The sequence below is a fragment of the Mauremys reevesii genome, linkage group 21, assembly GCF_016161935.1.
Source record: "Mauremys reevesii isolate NIE-2019 linkage group 21, ASM1616193v1, whole genome shotgun sequence".
In the NCBI taxonomy this organism is placed as follows: domain Eukaryota; kingdom Metazoa; phylum Chordata; order Testudines; family Geoemydidae; genus Mauremys; species Mauremys reevesii.
This window is the reverse complement of record NC_052643.1, coordinates 14,598,275-14,617,329: the sequence shown is the minus strand read 5'-3', so window position 1 is coordinate 14,617,329 and position 19,055 is coordinate 14,598,275. Positions and strand designations below refer to the sequence as shown.

Sequence of the window (19,055 nt, the reverse complement as noted above, 5' to 3'; positions counted from 1 at the left end):
AGTGCAGAAGCGAGAGCAAGTGAAAAATAATGGAGGAGAAGACTTGACAGGAACCCCCTCACCACACCATTTTTTTAAACTCAAAGAAGTTTAGCATTTGGCTCTGGTTAAAAGAAGTCTGGGCAAAGGCTCTGGCTGAATATTGAATCCAAACCAGCTCACCATCTTTGCCTCCTGGGCTGCAATACTTAAGGTCAGGAACCTGTATCTATCCCACTGTATTTGGGCTATCACTGGTTGTGGCTGCTTTCTCCCTTACATTCTTATGAAAAGCAGGGAATAAATACTTCATACAGCTAGGGCTGCCAAGTGCTCCTGTTTCACAGAGACATTTCAAGTCATTATTTTGAAGCTTTCCGTCATTATTCATTACCTGGTGACAACGCAGGGCCAGGTGTCCTCTGCTCTTCAGCTTGGCTCCTTCCAGATGCAGAGAGCTGATGAACTGCAATTGCTACATCTTCACCGGCTTACCACTGAGGCTGCATAACAGCATTAAGGGAGTGGAGGCAATAAAAAAGGGAGGAATAGAAGGTAGACTCTTGTCTGCAGCTACAGTTAAATATAGACACTGATTCTATAGACACAGCCTGTTGGGGAAATGCAGCTTTAAGGTGGATTGAGAGTTAACTGGTGTGCATCAGCTCTACAAGGACCAGATTCTCTTCTTGGTTACACCAGTGTAAATCCAGATATGTCAAGTGTGAGACGGGATATGGCCGAAAGGATTTAGCATGGGAGACCTATCAGAGAGTTCAGAGGGCGGGCATTACAGCCACCCAATGACATCTTCTGTGTGCAGCTCCTGGTCCCAGCCACACACAGGGGAGGAATTGGCACAGATGTCTCTTTTTATCAATACCTCTGAGAATCACCGCTCTTCCTTAAGGCAACACACAGAACCAACCTGCCACGCATTTTCCATCCAGGTGTTTGAGGAGAAGCAGAAATTACTTCCTATTAGAAAATACTATCGATGGAAAATGACTCAGTAGGGTAGTTGCAGGCCTGATGTGGGATATCTGGGTGAGCCTTGAAGTGAGAAGAGGATATTTCATGCTCAGTGCTACTGCAGGGCCATTCCCGGTGCATAAGGACTGCTGGCTGGGTGATGGGATTGGAAGGAAGTAAGGACAAATTCTTGTTCCCAGAGAGAGCGGGAAGGAATCCTAAGCCTCTGTTTTGGACTGCACATGGAGACCCAGAGAAAACCTCAAAACAGAGGGCTCGATGCATAAGCTACGCGGCCCACCTCTGTCTCCCTCCAAATATAAATGCAGAATGGCCTGACTTGAGCACACCTTCCTGCATGCGTCTGCTCTGTTGCGGTTCCATTCTCCTAGCGCTCTGGGGCTAGATTGTGCAACCCTTACACCTGGTGGGGGGAGTGCTCCCTCTGAAGCCAATAGAAATCTTCCATGGCGCCAATGGGAATTGCAGTGCGCCCCATGGACTCATCACCATGCCTAAGAAGGGCTGCTCCAATGAAGGCCAATGGAGACTGGATTCTCAACACAGACTTTCTCCCAGCAGGTTGAACGGAAAAAGAGATTTTTGAACAAATATATATTAGTAAATGCAATTCTAGTGGCAAATACCTAATAGCGGAATGGAGACAGTGTGTGTTTGTGTGTGTGTGTGTGTGTGTGTGTGAGCACCAGAATCATGGACTGTGGAGTCGCTGGAATGAAGAGGGTCACAGCTGACTTGCTTGCTCGCCAGAGTTCCAGGAATTGGGGAATTAAAGTGGGCCATGATGAGTGTGAAATTCCAGTAAGCATGTAAAATGTGATGACGTTGCTAATCAAGCCCTCTCACTGTGACTAATATAAAAGTTCTATTTGATATTCTAATAAATTACTTGGGAAAAAGAGGCCGTAACAGAGGAATAAAGAACAAATCAAAAGCTGGGGCGCGGGCAGAGATAAGAGCTTTGATCTCAATAGTTTAATGGGTTTCGAAAGAGGGGAGAGGAGATAAAAGAAACAAATAAAAATGCTGATGAGATTGGTTAAGACCCGCTGAGAGAAGCAGTCATTAATCTGGACCATGACTAATAGAATAAGAAGTTCTTATGTGACTTTATGGTGCTTGAAGAAAAGGGAGTTGTAGGGACCTGAAGACAAATTCTCCCTGGAAGTAGCTCCATAGCAGGCAGTGGAGTTACAGCAGGGCTGAATTTCGCCCCTTTGTTTAAAGGAACACTCCAGGGTAATAGGAAAGTTCTTCTAATCATGGCACCTAATTACAAAGAAGAGTAAATTGTTAACAACAAACAAACCTAGTCTCCTAGAAAGAGGCAATGTGGTGCCTTGAACCCAAGAGACCTGGGTTCTATTCCTGGTTGTGCCTGCCTGGTGATACTGAGCAAGTCACTTCTCCTCTGACTGTTTTCTCTTCCACCCTTTGTCTCTCTCGTCTAGATAGGGCTTGATCCTGCACCCTTAATGTCAATGTCAAAACTTCCGTGGTGCAGGACCAGCCCTTCAGACAGTACGCTTCCTGGGTTAAAGGCTGCCTCTTAACGCACGTTTGTACAGCATCGAGCACAATGGGACCTCATCTCAACTGAGGCCTCTCTACATGCTACCAGGATACTGATAATTAAAGGAAGGAAGCTACAATCTTGGGTAATTACTGCAATCCCCCCCATAAATATTAAACGAATATGCTTTGACTGTGTATGCATCCCTTTTATGCTGTATACATTACCTCTTTTGAGCCAAGACCACAGCCAAAGTTTAGGGCCCTGTAGGTTGCTTGCATTAGAAGGAGAAATCGATGCTGGAGCCAGCCATTTCCTTTGTTGCAATCTTGTTTATTTATAAAGATTCTACGTGAAGTCCTGTTTCCCTGAACACAGTAGGAATGAAGCAGCAGGAGACAGTTCCTTTCTTTGTAGTTCCAAGTTTGCCTTGCCAGTGGCTTGTGTGCAATGAGTTGGTGAGTCTTAGCCTTGTATCTAGTGGGCCATGTGCCTGCTTCCTGTTACAACTGCTACTCCTTATCCCCTTTCTGGGCACTCTCACAGTATTGCCATCCCCAAACGTTCCCAAATCATGAGTTGGGCTTCAAAAAAATTCATGAGAATGGCTTAAAATCATGAGGTTGTTTTAAATAATGCATTTTAAAAAACAGTTTTGAAACTTTTTAATAAGGCGAAGTTACAATAAAACATTGACATCCTACATCACACGTTACTTAGCTGGAATCAGGTTAATATTCAAAGAACCTGGCTAAAGCTTCTGGTTTCCTATTTGCCTTCTGGCTTTTGAGCCTTTAGGCTCTGCTGAGGCCGCATTTTCATGCTTCTCAGCAGCCATGAGGATGAAATATTTACATAAAAAATGCAAGCTGAGATTCACATGGCACTGGGAGCTGGAGCTTTAAGGGAAAACGCCAGTTATTGTGAGGCTCGTAATAACATTATGAGGGTTGGCAACACACTGCCCTCAGCAGAGGGACCAAGGGCTGAATGAGCTATCTAGTTCTTTCCCCCAACCACTCCCAAGAGGTGTGGAGTCTGAGTCTGACACAGGTTTCACACTGGAATTAATCCTGATTTACACCAGTGATAACTGCGAGAAAAAAATCTGACCCATGGGCTCTCAGAATGAAGTTAATACAGGCTAGGGAAACTTGGATACCTGTGTATGGCTTCTGGAGAGGCCTCAAGGCCTTCATTCTTTAGGGATGCCTACGTGGCACCTTCGCCAACATTAAATTGTGTTTACAAGCAGCGAATTGCAAGCAACAGGGAACACACACAGTGTGATTGGACAGCAGCCCTGCAAATGCCATGAAAGGCGCAAACTTGCTAAAGAAAGAAGCGATCGGCTGACTAACACCACTTGCTCAGCACAGAAACAGCAATTAAGAGAGGACACGCTAACAGGAAAACTGATGTCAGGAGGCTGTGATGTGACTCATTAGTTCAGTGAATCCAAACAACAACAGCAAACCAATTCCTCCCAAATAATCCCCAAAATGATATGCTGTAAATCTCTTAATGGTGGTTTTGCTGCAGAAGAAAAATCAGTATTCTCTGCAAGCCAGGCTATTCCTTTCAGCCTGCAAGTGTAGCCACCATTAGTCTAAAAAATATAATTTCATGCTTGGGAAGAAGCTGTTCTATGGCTTTTTTATGCCAATCAGGAGGAATAATTACTTATCAGTGTCTCCAGCAGTGAATTCATAGGAAACTTTCTTGACCTTGAAAAGGAAAAGAAACCCAAACTGACCCTCCCTGTGCTCTGAGGGTAGAAAAAATAGTTATGTCAAAAGGTTACAGTCACGTTCACTGGCTGCTGGGTTGGTTCCATGGGAGTCAGATGCGGTTTTATTTTGGAATATTGTCGTTCGGTAAACAATGTAAATTCATCACAAAAGGGGTGAATTTGTTCTGATCCCCTTCTAATCTAAATCAAAATGGGAAAGCAACTGTCTTGTTTTCCAGGATGGCTTTGAAGTTTGTTTACAACAGTAGATTTTTATCCTCTTCCTCCCACCCCATAATTATATTGTCCCATTTCATGGACTCATTGGTATTGGAGATGGAATAGGCCACCTGGAGTCACGGGTTACACCAGTGCAAAGTGAATATAAAGCACTGCTGTTCTGGGGCTCCATGTGCCATTGCTCTGCACTTTGTGCACTCACTCTAGATGCAAAGTGGATGCCAGCCAGAAAGGTTTTTGTCTGGTCCATTCCCCAGCCAAGGCACCATTCTCTGCACTATGTTTTCTATTTGGTCCAGTGGAATTCCATCAGCCTGTTGTGTCTTGTCTCTTAGATTGCAAGCTCTTTGGTGCAGGGGCTGTCATTTGCTATACAATTGTACAGCCCCTAGCACAGCATGGCCCTGACCTGATAGCCCTCTAGGGAACGCCACTATATAAATGTTATATAAGGATAACCTGAGGCTATGGGTCTGTATCAGGCGTGGGCCAACTATGGACCGGGGGCTGGATCTGGCCCTTCAGATGTTTAAATCCAGCCCTTGAGCTCCCGACAGGGAGTGGGGTCCGGGGCTTGCCCTGCTCCACACGTGCCATGGGTCTGTGCGGCTCCCGGAAGCAGTGGCATGTCCCCCCTCCGGCTCCTACGTGTAAGGCCAGCCAGAGGGCTCCACACACTGCCCCTGCCCCAAGTCCTGCCCCCACAGCTCTCATTGGCCGGGAACCATGACCATTCATGGCCTGCCATACAATTTCCATGCCCAGATGTGGCCTTCGGGCCAAAAAGTTTGCCCACCCCAGTCTGTATATTGAGCTCTTTCTGTGATTTTCCTGTGAATCAATGAATAAGGTATATTTTTTAATCACACATTTTAAATCTTCCTTGTCTCTTTAGCGTACGAGCAAGTGTCTCTATAAAGCATTTGTGGTCTGCTCGGTAAAGGTGCTGAGCACTCACAAACCCATATGTAGAGCTCCCCTTATCTCAGGATTGGGTTATTGGCGAGACTGAATACTAATGATAAACAGAAAATGCAGCAAATGTCTTATTTGCTGCAACAGTCCTAATGCTTCCATTTGACATGTACAGCACAGGACCTCTTGAGTCAGCTAAAGAATGTTAAAGGTAGAAAAAAGCATAGCAGTCAAAAGTATTAATACAGTAATTATTCACAAACATTGCACAGCCATTTAGAATTTCCCTTCAATCTGATAGAAGACTATGTACTAGCCAGAATTAAGTTTTAGACTATCTTAAATTTTAATAAATGTGTCAAAAATAATTGAAAAAGATACTGGATATTGAAGTTTGCACTCCTTGACCTTTCCTTTACTTGAATTTCTTGGTCAGTTTTGCTTTAATGTTTGTAACTTGCTGCACTGAATCCCTTGATTTTGCTGTACACAGTACAGAGCTCATATTGTGCCATGCAATGCACAGCGTGTATATAAAAGATACTCAGAACATTAATTGGATGGTGCTGTATATGGTAAACTTCTAACCCTCTCCTTTGTTCTCACATAAACAAAACCCATAACCAATGGATCCTTGGGCAAAACCGAACAGATTAATGAACACTGCACCCAGATGCCTCTCGTTTAATTCTTGTTTTTAGTTTCTTGAGTTCATTATTGTTTGTGTCAATTATGAGACCATAAGCCACAGTTTTCCAGGCCTCTTCATAATGGGGAATTTCAAAATAACGTTGTGCAATTTGGTGAAATGTTTGGGCCAAAATTTTCCTACCGGGGCCGTTAGTGATGCTGCACAGGGCCAGGGAGTGGTCTAGTTGCAATGCCTGAATGTATTGTTTAACTGCGGCTTCTGCGTCTGCAAGCGATAAGAGTATCTGACCCTTTGAGCAGTGATCCTCCACCTGAGCTCTTAGGCCATGAAACTCGTGTTTCTGGATCACCTGGTCCACGTCCTTTAAAGCCCGGCCATATTCCTTCAGGTGCATTAGGCAGGCAGCACGTTGCCGAAGGTAGCGGGGATTATTGTTGCTTGTTAAGATAGCCAGTGAGTAATAATTTAGAGCCGTCTCATAGTGATGGTCCTTAATCAATGCATTTCCTTCCTGGGCGGCTACCTATGGACAGAGAAAGTGCTGGTAATTATTCCATTAAAAATGAACCAAACAAGTAGTATTTCAGCTACTCTACACATCCATCCATCTGTTTAGTCTTTGTATGCTGTGTTTCCTCTCTCTAATATGTTTATGGTTGAAGTTCTGTTTACTGCCTTTGATAGAGTCTGTTCTACACATGAATTAGTCTCTGCACGAAGGCTTTTCTCCTGAGCACTTTCAGTGCTGACCCGTTTCTCAGTCCCATTGATACTATCCCTAACTTTAAGCATGTGAGTATTCCCAATGACTGCAGCGAGATTACTCATAGGCTTAATTTAGGCATCGTGCTGAATCAGGGCTTTAGAGCCTGCTAGCTTCTTTGTTAGCTTTGTACATCACAGTCCTTTGAGCCGTATCTCCTCCGTAAGGCCTTGATTCACAAAAAAAGTATTTAAGCACTTTCTTAACTACATCCCTATTCATCTAAGCACTCAAGCCGGTCTTAAAGGCAAACACCAGATGCCCATGGGCTGGGAGAGAACATGGGTATAATCATATTCAAATATCAGCGAGGAAGTCCCAATCATACTCAAATGTAAACTTGAAAGGAATTTTGGTCTTGGCAGCCATTCCCCTATGGAACAGGGTCAGCTGCCTGCTCAGCACAACCATGGGCCCGGACGTCACTCTGCAGGACCCTGCCTCTGTTCCCCTCTTCAGAGCCCCTTAATAACTCAGTCCAGAGGGAAGTTAAACATTCCTCTCCTGGGGTCCTGTTTCTTTGGTCCTTCCACACTGACCTTGCCAGCCCCAACCCCAGTTCAGCGTCTCTGTCCCCTCCAGTGGGAGTCCTGAGCCCTTCTTCCCAGAACTGGGTCCTTATCAACAGTCACTCCCAGGCACTTCCAGGCTGGAGTTCAGCCTCCTGGCTCTGACCTCCCAACTCCCCTGGTGTCAATATCTTCCCTGCAGGAGCCTTTCTGCAATTTCCTGAACTCCCCCTCTCCCCCCATCTTCCTGCTGCCCTTTACAGGGGAATTGCTTAATCCTCCATCAGGCCCCATCAAGGTGAAGCACAGATGGGCTGAAGCTCTTCTTTCTGTGATGACGGTTGGCTGGCCGCTGGCCTCCAGCACTTAAGGGGAAGCCATCTCGTTACCCCCTAAAACAATCCTCTACAGAGCATGTGTTACTAAAGAGGTTAAATGATGCATAATGTTCATTCAGGTTGTCAAAGCACCTTGCTTTTCTGTGCCTTGTTTACCCATCTGTAAAGCAGGAACAACACTGACCAGTGTCACATGGTATAGGGGTTTGTTCACATTTGTAAAGGTGCTTAATGTCTTTCCTACAAAACTAGACCAGAAAGTCCCTCATGCAAAAGTCCTATAGAGTATGATGGAAAAGGACCACATTAGATTTATAGAAATTGTTGCAAACCATAGAATTGAACAGAGCATGGTAATTTATCCATGGGTTTTTTTACTGCTTTTATAGAATCGATAGCAGGGGACATTTTTGTGCATGTTAAAGTCTATAGGGTGCTGCGAGAAAAAATAAACTACAGAAAAGTCGTAATTTTCCATTATATGGTGGACTTTCTCATCAGGGCTAGATTAGACCTCAGAGGTCTTGTCGATCTTTAACTTCAAAGATTCTATGGAAAGACTAATCAATAATATGTAAAAATGGACCCAGACTTGCACTTCTTGATCATTAGAGAAAGTTATTAAAAATGTCAGGATATGTCCATAGTGGAACCCCTCCCATGTGAGACAGCAAGTCTCGGAGCCCAGCTCCGCTGACTTGGGCACATGTGGCTTGTGCTACGGGGCTAAAATTAATGGTGTCGACATTCTCGCTTGGGCTGGAGCTTGGGCTCTGGAACTGCCCAGGGGGGTGGGTCTCGGAGCCCAGGCTCTAACCCAACCGGGAACATCTACACTGCTATTTTTGGTGAGCCAGGGTCAGTTCTCCCAGGCTCTGAGATTTGCTGCCACCGGGTTGTGGTTTTATTTTTGCAGTGTAGACGCACCTTCAGTTTTGTTCACTAGAGGTGTCGTGTGATTTTCAAGGATTCTAACAGGTTGTGTCCATGTAATCGTTCCAGGAAAGTATCTTAATTCTCTCCATTCTCAGATGAGCTTTTGGCGGTTACTGTGAGCTGTTTGTCACCCTCGGCTGACAACGATAATTAACTACTTGATATTTTCTTCCTGCCCCTTGGCTAAGACACTTTACTGGAGTCTCTGTCTACAGTAGCAGCACAAAGGGGTCTGTAAACCTCTTGTGAGGGCTGTCCCGTGGGAGGGCTGAAAAGGTTAGCCTGGGATTCAGTGAATTTCACAGACTGTATTCCAAACATCTGCTGATAAACCCATGTTTTCATCTGGGAAAGAACATGAGCTTAGTTACTTTGGGTTTTGGTAAAATTTCCAGTGGCATTTGATAACTAAGAAGCCTATTAATGGAAAAGTCGCTGGAAATGTAGTCTTTTATCTCTAATTCTATTATTAGTTCAAATCCAATCTGGCCTGGTCATAGGCGTCGACTTTCTAATGTGTCGGGGGGTGCTCCCCCTGGCTCTGCCCCAGGCCCCGCCCCACTCCACCCCTTACCCCAAGGCCCCCCCGGCCCTGTCTCTTCCTGCCCTGTTCTGCCCCCTCCCCTGAGCACACCCCCCTGCTCCTCCTCCCTCCCTCTCACCCCCCAGCACCTGCATGTCGTGGAACAGCTGATGGCAGCGGACAGGATGTGCTGGGGGACTGTGGGAGGCGCTGATGTGGGGGGGCTGCTGGTGGGTGTTCAGCACCCACCATTTTTTTTTCTGTGGGAGCACCCTCGGAGTCAGCGTCTGTGGGCCTGGTAGTGACCACAAACTGTTACCTAGGATATAGTGAGAGACATCTTTCCACTGGCGAAATGATGAGCTACATGCCTCTGCATCCGTTTGGTTGTGGGAGCAGTGAGGGTCATGCAAGCTTGGTATTGTGCAGTTTTGCACATTTTCTCCAGGGATAAGAATGCTGCTATCCAAAAGAATCAGGGTCTAATGGGTAGGATGTTGTACTAACAAAATCAATAGGCACTTTGCCACTGACTTCAGGGAATGCAGAATCAGGCCCTATTTTGGGGCTGTGTACTTTTGCTGCTTCTTTCTCAGTGTGGTCCTTCTGAAGTCCAGTTTCCTCCTTTTAAACTGCTATGTGCAGAAATGAAACCCCTTTAATGGAGGAAACAAACCACGAAACGCAGACAGAGCTGTCTCTTGATGGAAACAATTTGCTCCTCTCTGTTTAAAGTGCGGCTCTGCTCTGAAAGACGACTGTATACAAATTACTCCCTGTTAGTCAATTGCTCTGTGCCCTAGGTAGACAGAGTTGTCTGCTCTCAGATTAGGGATAATAAAAAAAAAATGTGCTTCTGGTCACAGTGCAGAGCCAGCCCAGCAGTAGAATGAGCTGAATTATTATCTGATTCACACACCCTCAAAAGATGGAAGCCCAGCTGGAAGGCCAAATTCTAGCTTCTTTCACACATTGACATAATGGGGCTGCACAGATTCAACTGAGGATAAAATCTGATTGGAAGAATCTTTGTCACGAGTGATGATGCATGAAGCAGAAAAACCCTTGACTCTTAGATTCTCGGTTGCATTTTAAGTCAGGTGGTGAGAAACCCCTTCAACACGCCAAACAAAGGGTCATTGAGAGATGAATAACATGCATGCTCCTCATGCCACATTTACCTCGTCACTTTTGGGACAGCTCCAACAAGACAGAGAACAAACAGATCTTCTGAGAGCTGTTTGGATTTTGCTGTTTTCATCTGCTCTTGGATGGTTTGCATAAAATTATTTAAGTAGTTCCTGTGCATTATGTCCCTGTCACAATTTCAGGGCAACTGCACCTGTACTCCTCCTCCATGGTCCATCAAGGGCACTCCCTTTAGGCATCCAGCTCTCAGCAGCACCACACTTAGGTGGACGCCAACGTCACACTCCGTCCTGACCAGGGATTTGAAGTCTACACAGCTGCCTGTCTTGCACTCTGTTATCCCCAGCAAGCCAGTTTTCCTGAAAAAGCCAGCACCTGCACTTTGCTTTCTCTCCCAGGGCAATGGCCAGTGTGTCACCCGCAGTTACAAGTTATCACACAACTCCTTCTAAGCATGCACATTTATTATGAAGGTAAAAGCATCATAGAGAAAACATATAAAAGACAATAAAGAACCTACACACATGCTAAAAACCTTAACAGAGGTCATCCACCAGCTCCAACCTGGGGTTATGGTATATTTTAGTTCTTCAAAACCAACAACTGGGTTTTCCTGGTGGTTACCAATTAATCCATCTTAAATCCAGAACCAGAACAAAGACTGGACAGATCCAGCCATTTCTTTATACAGCTCAGGCCTTTGACCTTGGCTTTCCTCTAACGGTAATCAGCAGGCAATGACCCTCTCCACAGAGCATAGCTTCAAATATCTGGGTTTTTGCATAACGGGAGTTGGGGAATTTGCATTCACCTTTCCCCAGGGATTCCCCAGGAAATCCACTTAACACGTATTGTCCCCAAAGTCCACACTTGTCAGGCACATTTTCAGTATAGTCTTTGGAACTTAATACAATAAGGTTTTGCAAGGATATTGCAGGAAACTGCCATATCTGTCGGAATACCAATTATGCTGGCGCATTGTTTTCATTCAGCTATCTGTAGTGCTATACCTGAAGCAAAACGTGACAAATAATTCTGAAGCAATCATGTTAAGAACACGAAGGGGGAAATCTCCATGTAAACTCCCATGTCTTTATAGCAAAGTTGGAGCTAGACTGAAAAAGAAAGATTCAGGTTTCAGGGAAAACTGGCCATCTGATGGCTTTGCTAACCGTTATTCTTGAACGAAAGTTAGCTAGAAGCCCTTGTCAAAAGGAAAAAAAACAACAAACAAACAAACAAACCCCACAATCCAACGACACGACTCAGAAGACTGAAAGAGCCACATAATTTTTCAGGTTCAGAAAGGTCAATACGGAAAGTTCCATTAGAACTATGTGCCTCTAATGCATTTCTCATTATTGCTAATACTAATAAATGAAGCAGTGCTTTTACATGCGGTAGCAGAGGGAATACTTAAGTTATAAACAACACGATCACAAACGTAAGTCTTAGGCCAGGCTTGGCTAACACCATTTAAGCCCTGGATGGCTGGTTTCATTAGTGGCATCATGAATTGAAGCAGATGTTTTAGCCTGTGTCAAAAGGCTGGCGGTTGGGGAAAGCATGTAGCCTTGTCAAGTGCTGCTGGTGAGCAAACCTTCCAAACAGTGGAAGATTTCAGAAGTTATGTCACAGCGCTTCTTGATATGATATAATTATTTCTTCAGTGACCCGGTTGTTTTCAGACTGGGCCAAGGTTGACCGGCTTTGAACATTCCAGACACATGTGGCCCCTCTGGGTGAGGTTGCTTCCTGATGAGTTTCTCTGAAATTTCTATCAATGGCTCCACCTGCAGAATCTTTTGGTGGGAGATGGATGTGCTCACCTGGTCACAGGACTGGGCCCTCTCTTAGGCCCGATTCAAAAAGACTTTAGCTCATATTTAACTGTATGCACCTGCTTAAATCCCATTGCTTTCAAGGTGCTTAAAATTAAGCATGTGCTTAAGTACTTTCTTGAACTGAGGTGTTAGGGGAAAAGGAGGTAACAAATGCTGGCCTTCCTTATTCTCCTCCAGCAGCACTTTTCATTACTTGGTGTGAATCCTAGTGCTAGTGGAAGGCTTTTGACTAACAGCTGTGGAAAATGGAGTCCTCTACTCCAGTGGTTCTCAAACTAAGGCCGCTGCTTGTTCAGGGAAAGCTCCTGGCAGGCCGGGTTGGTTTGTTTACCTGCCGTGTCTGCAGGTTTGGCCGATCGCAGCTCCCACTGGCTGCGGTTCGCTGCTCCAGGCCAATGGAGCTGCCGGAAGGGTGGCCAGCACGTTCTTCGGCCAGTGCTGCTTCCTGCAGCCCCCATTGGCCTGGAACGGCGAACCACTGCCAGTGGGAGCCACGATCGGCCGAACCTGCGGACATGGCAGGTAAACAAACCGGCCTGGTCTGCCAGGGGCTTTCCCTACACAAGCGGTGGCTCTAGTTTGAGAACCACTACTCTACTCATCCATAGTATAGATACAGCATAAGCAAACTTGCCTCCCACCCAACATTTACCCACTTCTGGTGCTCTGAATTTCACCCCCAGTGCATGGCTTTTTTTGAGGACACTGCCAGTTGTGATGGTGATTTTATGTCACACTGACATGGCTCAACCAGGAACTGGGTTGAAACCCCACTGCCTCATTTCACACAGGTTACTGCGTGGGCACTATATGGGCATAACTTCTAATCACTGCCAGCCGGAGCTGGATTAGAACTGGTTATTACTCAATGAACCCACTTAAAAGATGTGTCAACATCAGTGGTCAAATCTGAGAGCCTATCAATACTACTTTTCCTGATATGGAACAACTCTCTGCTCCTAATGGTCAGGGGCGGCTCTAGACATTTCGCCGCCCCAAGCAGGGCGGCATGCCATGGGAGGCGCTCTGCCGGTCGCCGGTCCCGCGGCTCCAGTGGACCTCCCGCAAGAGGTCCCGCGGGAGGTCCACCGGAGCCGCCTTCCGCCATCCCGGCGACCGGCAGAGTGCACCCCAAGCACGTGCTTGGCGTGCTGGGGTCTGGAGCCGCCCCTGCTAATGGTCTAGGCAGAACTCAAGGCCAGTAATTCCTACATTAAGGATGTGGAATTCCATTTATGACCATGCTCGTCAACACTGAGACTCACACGCCTGTACCTAGAAATGCATGACTTGGGGCCAGATCCTCAGCTGCTGTAAATCAGTGGCGCTCCATTGACTTCAATGCATCTGGCCCTAAAGGTGCCAGGTGGTTTATCCGAAAACATGTCAGGCCTCTGTTTGACTGTACAATTTAAAGGTCACCAAATGTAACATATTTAGAGCTGTTTTGATTTGGGAAAGAACATGAGCTTAGTTCCTACTGAGTGCTAGATCACATTGCCTTGAAAAGCCCAGGGCAGTTCTTTGAAATACATGTTTGTCCAGTTAAAAGACAATGCTTCACCCTTTTAAGGATAAATATTTTCTCAATGACAGAGAAACCACCTGTGCACATTTCTGTTGCTGTCTTGAAGACCTTTTCCAGTTGGCTCCAATTTTTATTGATTAACTTTGCATTGAACTTCATCGAGCAGGAATCAAGTTAAGCTCAATACAGCAGAGGCAGCTCCGATTGTTAAGTGAGTTTCTGCTTTGACTGCTTCCGACAGAAAGCAGGTATCCCTGATATTGCGGATTAAACAAGCTGGTTGGTGGGAAATTACGGATTACTCCCCTCAACCAAACTCACAGGAAGAGTTTGTGAGAACTAAAATATACTATTCTGTTTCCACTGCTGGAATAAACATGGTGATGATGCTCTTGCAAGCTGCCTAGTCTCTAGTTTATTATAACGGAATGGCAGAGGGCCCTTTTGAATGTACAGTACAGATAAAACACACTAATTAGCAGCCCAGTTTGTACAACTGCTTCTGAACAAAGACACTTATAGAGCAACTACAGAAAAGGTGTGCAGAAAACACCATGGCAAGCAGGCAAGTTGCTTTGCAGTCAAGAAACATCTTTCTTTTTTCCTATCACCAACCTGACCTCAACTGTTTAAATGTTTGCATCAGGAAAAATTAGGGTGAGAGCAGATAAGCTTCTGTCCTCTTTCAGATTGTTGTTAAGGCCTTTGGCTGAGATTTTCAAAGCAGTTTGGGGCTTTGAATTTCAACAGGACGTATGTGTCTAAATCCCCTAGATTGCTTTGAAAACCAAACCAAAACCTCTGTATTTCCCAGTGACCAGCACTGCTCTCAAAGCCAGTTCTGAGTTCTCCTGCATGCAGTAGTGCATGGAATGGGCCAGCATGCTGCCTACCACTGAGAGCCAGTTTCAGATGTTGCTGGAATCACACCAGCTCACAATGGGGCTCCGTTGGGCTCTGAAAGTATTGCTGTGGGGATGCAGTTGCAAATAGCTCAGGGGAAAAACCAACAGCTGGTAACCAGTAATAATTTTTTAACCTCTGACATCAGAAATTGCAGGGTCGGACAGAGCAAGCTCCTTTTCTCTGACCTTCTGGAGTCAAATAAATCTTTCAGTCTCTTAGGCCCAAATGACCTTTCCGCTATTTTCAGACTCCTCAGCAGCGGTATTCCTTCTGCAAATACCTTCTGTAGTGGGAAGGTTTTATTATTTGTAATTACTTTGCTTATTAAGTTTTTAATAAGGCCTTCTTGCTAAGTGTCAGGAGATCTCTTTTCTCCACTCTTTTTCATGCAGATAGCTTTTAATTTGTTTTTAACTTGTTGGACCAGACTCCAGGATAATGCTCACATATTTCTACAGCACCCTTTATCCCCAAACACTTGTGCAATAATACTTTTCCTTCTGAGTAGTTAGAGCAGGGACTGAAGGGTGGGGTCAGGACCCCTCAGCTCTATTTCCAGCTCTGCTACTGATTCCCTGTGTGGCCTTGGGTGACTCACTGAATAGTTCTATGTCTCAGTTTCCCAGTTTATAAACTGGAGGTAACAATGGAACCAACCCACCAGGGGTTTAATTAGGATTAACTGATTCATCTCTGTAAAGCACTTTGAGGTCCTCTTTTACTTATCTTAGCACAAAGCGTGTCCAATTGTTTCTGTGCTTGTACCAAGAACTCCCTTTCACACATGGGTATTTAAATTACCATGTGTGCCCAACCAGGGTTTACAGGTAAAACACCTGGAAAACAGCCCAGTGGGGATTTTAATCACTGAACCACCCGGGGGTGCTTAGTTCACAAGTTTCATTCTGGGCTAATCACTAATAAAAATAATTGCAGCAAGTTGCAATCAAGACAAGCGTCCTGTGAAAAGACCTCCAGGTGGCTGAGGTCCAAGTGTGCACCCAGTTCCACCATCCGCGAGATTACAAACAAAATATTAAGAGCGTCTCTTTTTTTTTTTTAATACTCCTATCAACTTGCGTCTTTGAAACCAGCCCAGCTGCCTCCTCTCTGGCAGGGGAGAGGAATATTTCAGATTAAATCAGCCACTGGCAAAGGTTTTGTTCCAGACCCATTGCCAAAGCTGCCCACAAAAGGCAGAAAAAAGCGTGTTCTCCCGCTTCTGAAGCTTTCATTATCTGTAGCACCACTGAGCGCCCCAAAAGTCAGGCTGGTTTAAACTGTGCAAAAAGAACATTTTTCTTATCAGCAACTCGAAGGAACTCCTGTGCTTTCAAAGCAGTGAGCAGGGATATAGCTATGAGACTCCCATACAGACAGAGTGACCTGGCCACTTGGGGGAATTCAGCTGTAAACCTTATCTTCACTGAGAGGCACCTTCTCTTGGGTCTCCACAGAAACACTTGATTGCACCTTTATCGTCTTTATATTGTTGATGATTGCAAATTACTTCTAATATTGCCTAGCTCTTCCCCCAGCAGAGTGAACGTTGTATATTATCCAGAGGAGAGAGGCTTTTTTCACGGTAATGGAGCGTATCTAGGGACTGGTAAATTAATACTTGTTTACTTATGTCCTCCTGCTGGTTCACTAAAATACATACAAAGTACTCCTCTCAAGATGCATTTAGAGTATCAGCATGTTCCTTGTTGTATAACCCAGGAGAAAGCATAACAATATAGCTTCCCACCAGAGCGCACACAAACCACAATCCACAAATTGAATAAAAGGAAGCAAACTGATTCTGGTTAGGAAGGAGCATTCTCAGAACACAGAGCTTCTGGGTAATTGGAATTGCAGATGCTCAAGTGAATATTAGCGCTGCTCATAATCAGACTGACCTTCTCTTGGTTTATCACTTTTCAGAATAAGTGATGCCTTGATGCATGCAATACCTTCGGCAATGGTCTTGTAGAATTTCTATTTATTGGTCCATTTCACCCTCCCACCCATATAGCCCTTGTCACCATAGTATTTGCACTAAACAGGGTTAGGGTTGGTCAATGCTTGGAGTGGAGACTTCCAAGGAAGTCCCATGAATGGTGCAGGAAGTGGTGCTGGTGACTCAATATAAACTGAATCAGGATCACTGATTATATTCAAGCAATAAAAACAGTCATTGGGTTCAAACTGAGACTCAATCTCCCCTCCAGAATCAAGAAGGAGGAGGAAGGCAACTATTCATTCCTCCGTTATTTAACCCCCTCTCACTCCTCTGCAAACTTGGCCTTCTGCAAATCACAGGGCCCAGTGCTAACTAACAAAAAAAGTCCATATGTTACCCACCATGCTGAGCCTAATTTTGTCTCTTTCCCAAGCCATTAGCAGGCTGCACAAGGCTCCCAAAGTGGATCTGTTTATTGTGGTTTTAGAGGAGGCATCAAAGAAAGATGTACCTGAGAGAGGTTCTGTCGTTGCTTAGCGTCTAAAAAGTTCAAGAGGAATCCCAGCTCCCCGTGGCCTTTCTCAGCTAAAATGCTCAAGGAGTGAGCAGACGGCAGCATGTTTCTCCTCTTTAGTTGCAGCACAGCAAGTCGAGCATTGGCAGATTTGTCAGCTATAGCCTGGCCAAACGACCCCTGAAGATGTAGAAGGGCATCCTCATACCTCCCTGTTGGTCAATACCAATAAAGTGACTAATTAACATACACCCAATCCAGAAAGATACACCAAGGAAACCTACAACAGTTATACCAGTGTTACAGCCAAATCGGTCTATTGTTCTAAGCTGGCCCTGAGGGTATTGATTTTCACCTTCTACTTGCAATAATCAACTTTTAGACTATGGCAACAGATGTTAAGCATTTGGAGTTCTTTTGTAAGTGAATTAGTTACTATGGAACAACTAACTCAGAATCTGTAACCACGTCTGATTGTCTTGGGTCTTCTAAACATTTCCTTTGTTTTCATCAGTATAAAAAAATGTGACTTTCTCCACCAGTTCCCTGTGACTCACTATGGTCTGACTCTGATCATGCCAGCTGTAACCTGTTAAGTTTTGGGACTGGAAGGGACCGGGTCTCATCTGTGCTCAGCACTGAGCACCACACTGGCACTAGTCAGATGCTACATAATCCCTCCTTTCAGTGCAGAACTCATCTCAGCTTTAACTATGGAGTGGCCACTGGCCCCTCCATAAGAGTAAATATCGGCGAGCCTGTTCAGTAGTTAGGTTGGGAGGTCTCAAAAGAAGGGCCCTGTCTGAAGTGTAGCTGGTGATGGCTTCAGGGTCAGCACTGGTGATGATCTTGTATGGTGATAATAGGCACCGTTCCCATTCCAACACTCTCTTGGAAGAGCTATAACACTGAGGTCATGCCCGCTGAAGATTTCATAGCCTTTTCCCAAGAGGTGGGGTGTTAGCCTTGATGCCCAGTCCCATTCTAGTTTGTGTTATCACTTTCTGCCTCCTTGCATTTACCTGCAGTTCCAGGGTGATGAAATATTCTGACATTTCTCTCCTAAACGATTCCGTGTGGCTGTGTAACACTTGCTGCCTTTTATCCCAGGAATCTCTACATTCCCACAGTAGGCAAAGTGACTCCTGCATGCAGCATGTGTAAAGTACTTTGGAGAGACACAGTGATGCATAGTATCTATAACCGAACTCTTACAGTTAAAATGACTTGTTGAACAGGAGGAAGAGAACTTACCACCTGCAATTAAGATGTCTGTATATAAGATGTGACATCTTGTTTCCTTGCTGTTAATTTTAATTAAAGATCCACCAATCACAATGAGATCCTTGAGAATCTCTTCCTTTGGAAGGTCCTTATTGGCAACAAGTTCGGTTAACACAGTCCTGCAGTGGTCAAGTATCCACTGAGTGATGAGCACTTGGGCTTCATGCTTTAAGGATAGGATCTCTGGGATTACAACTGCTGCATCCTCTTTGAGGGCTGAAGTCAAATCCTGCACTGCCTCCTACATGGAAAACAAGAGCTAATAATATAATAATAATAACAACAATAATCATATAATAATGTGTTAATAATCGGCCCGTCTCTAGTGACCTCTATTCCCAAATCTGACACTGGCACACTGTGGGATCTTGGGCAAGCTGCTTAGTCTTATTGTGCCTTGATTTCCTCATCTGCAATACTGGGATCATACTATTAATAACCTCACGGAGGGGTTCTCAGATTCAATGAACTACTGCTTGTAAAGTGCTTTGAGATCTTCAGATGTGAGGTGCAAGAGAAGGACAAAATGTTATTTCTGAGAAAGGAATAAGCTACGTAACCAGAGCCCTAATTTTGCAACCAAGAGATAGAAGGAATAGAAGTTCTTACTAGTGACCTGCTGAGTTGCTTTCTAAATGGAGCTATCAGCAGTGTGGACTTCGGGTATGTTCACAGTACAACTGGGAGTGTCTCCCCCATCACTAGCCTATGTCTATCTAGCACTAGCAAGGTTCAAGCTAGCACGCTAAAAATAGCAGTGTGGATGTTCCAGCTTGAAGTCTCAAGCCTAGG

The 19,055-nt window shown here is 45.0% G+C and overlaps 1 protein-coding gene across 2 annotated transcripts in view; it reads right to left on the bottom strand.

Moving 5' to 3' along the window:
- Positions 1-5,773: 5,773 nt before the first annotated feature.
- Positions 5,774-19,055, bottom strand: part of TTC34 (tetratricopeptide repeat domain 34) — a 43,328-nt gene continuing 30,046 nt past the window's right edge. For both annotated transcript variants that reach the window (XM_039509339.1, XM_039509340.1), the window contains exons 6-8: positions 18,234-18,504; positions 16,977-17,191; positions 5,774-6,547 (exon numbers count right to left, since the gene is read on the bottom strand). In XM_039509339.1, coding sequence (XP_039365273.1) covers positions 6,026-6,547; positions 16,977-17,191; positions 18,234-18,504 — 1,008 coding nt within the window. In that variant the 3' untranslated portion in view covers positions 5,774-6,025. The remainder of the gene's footprint in view (positions 6,548-16,976; positions 17,192-18,233; positions 18,505-19,055) is intronic.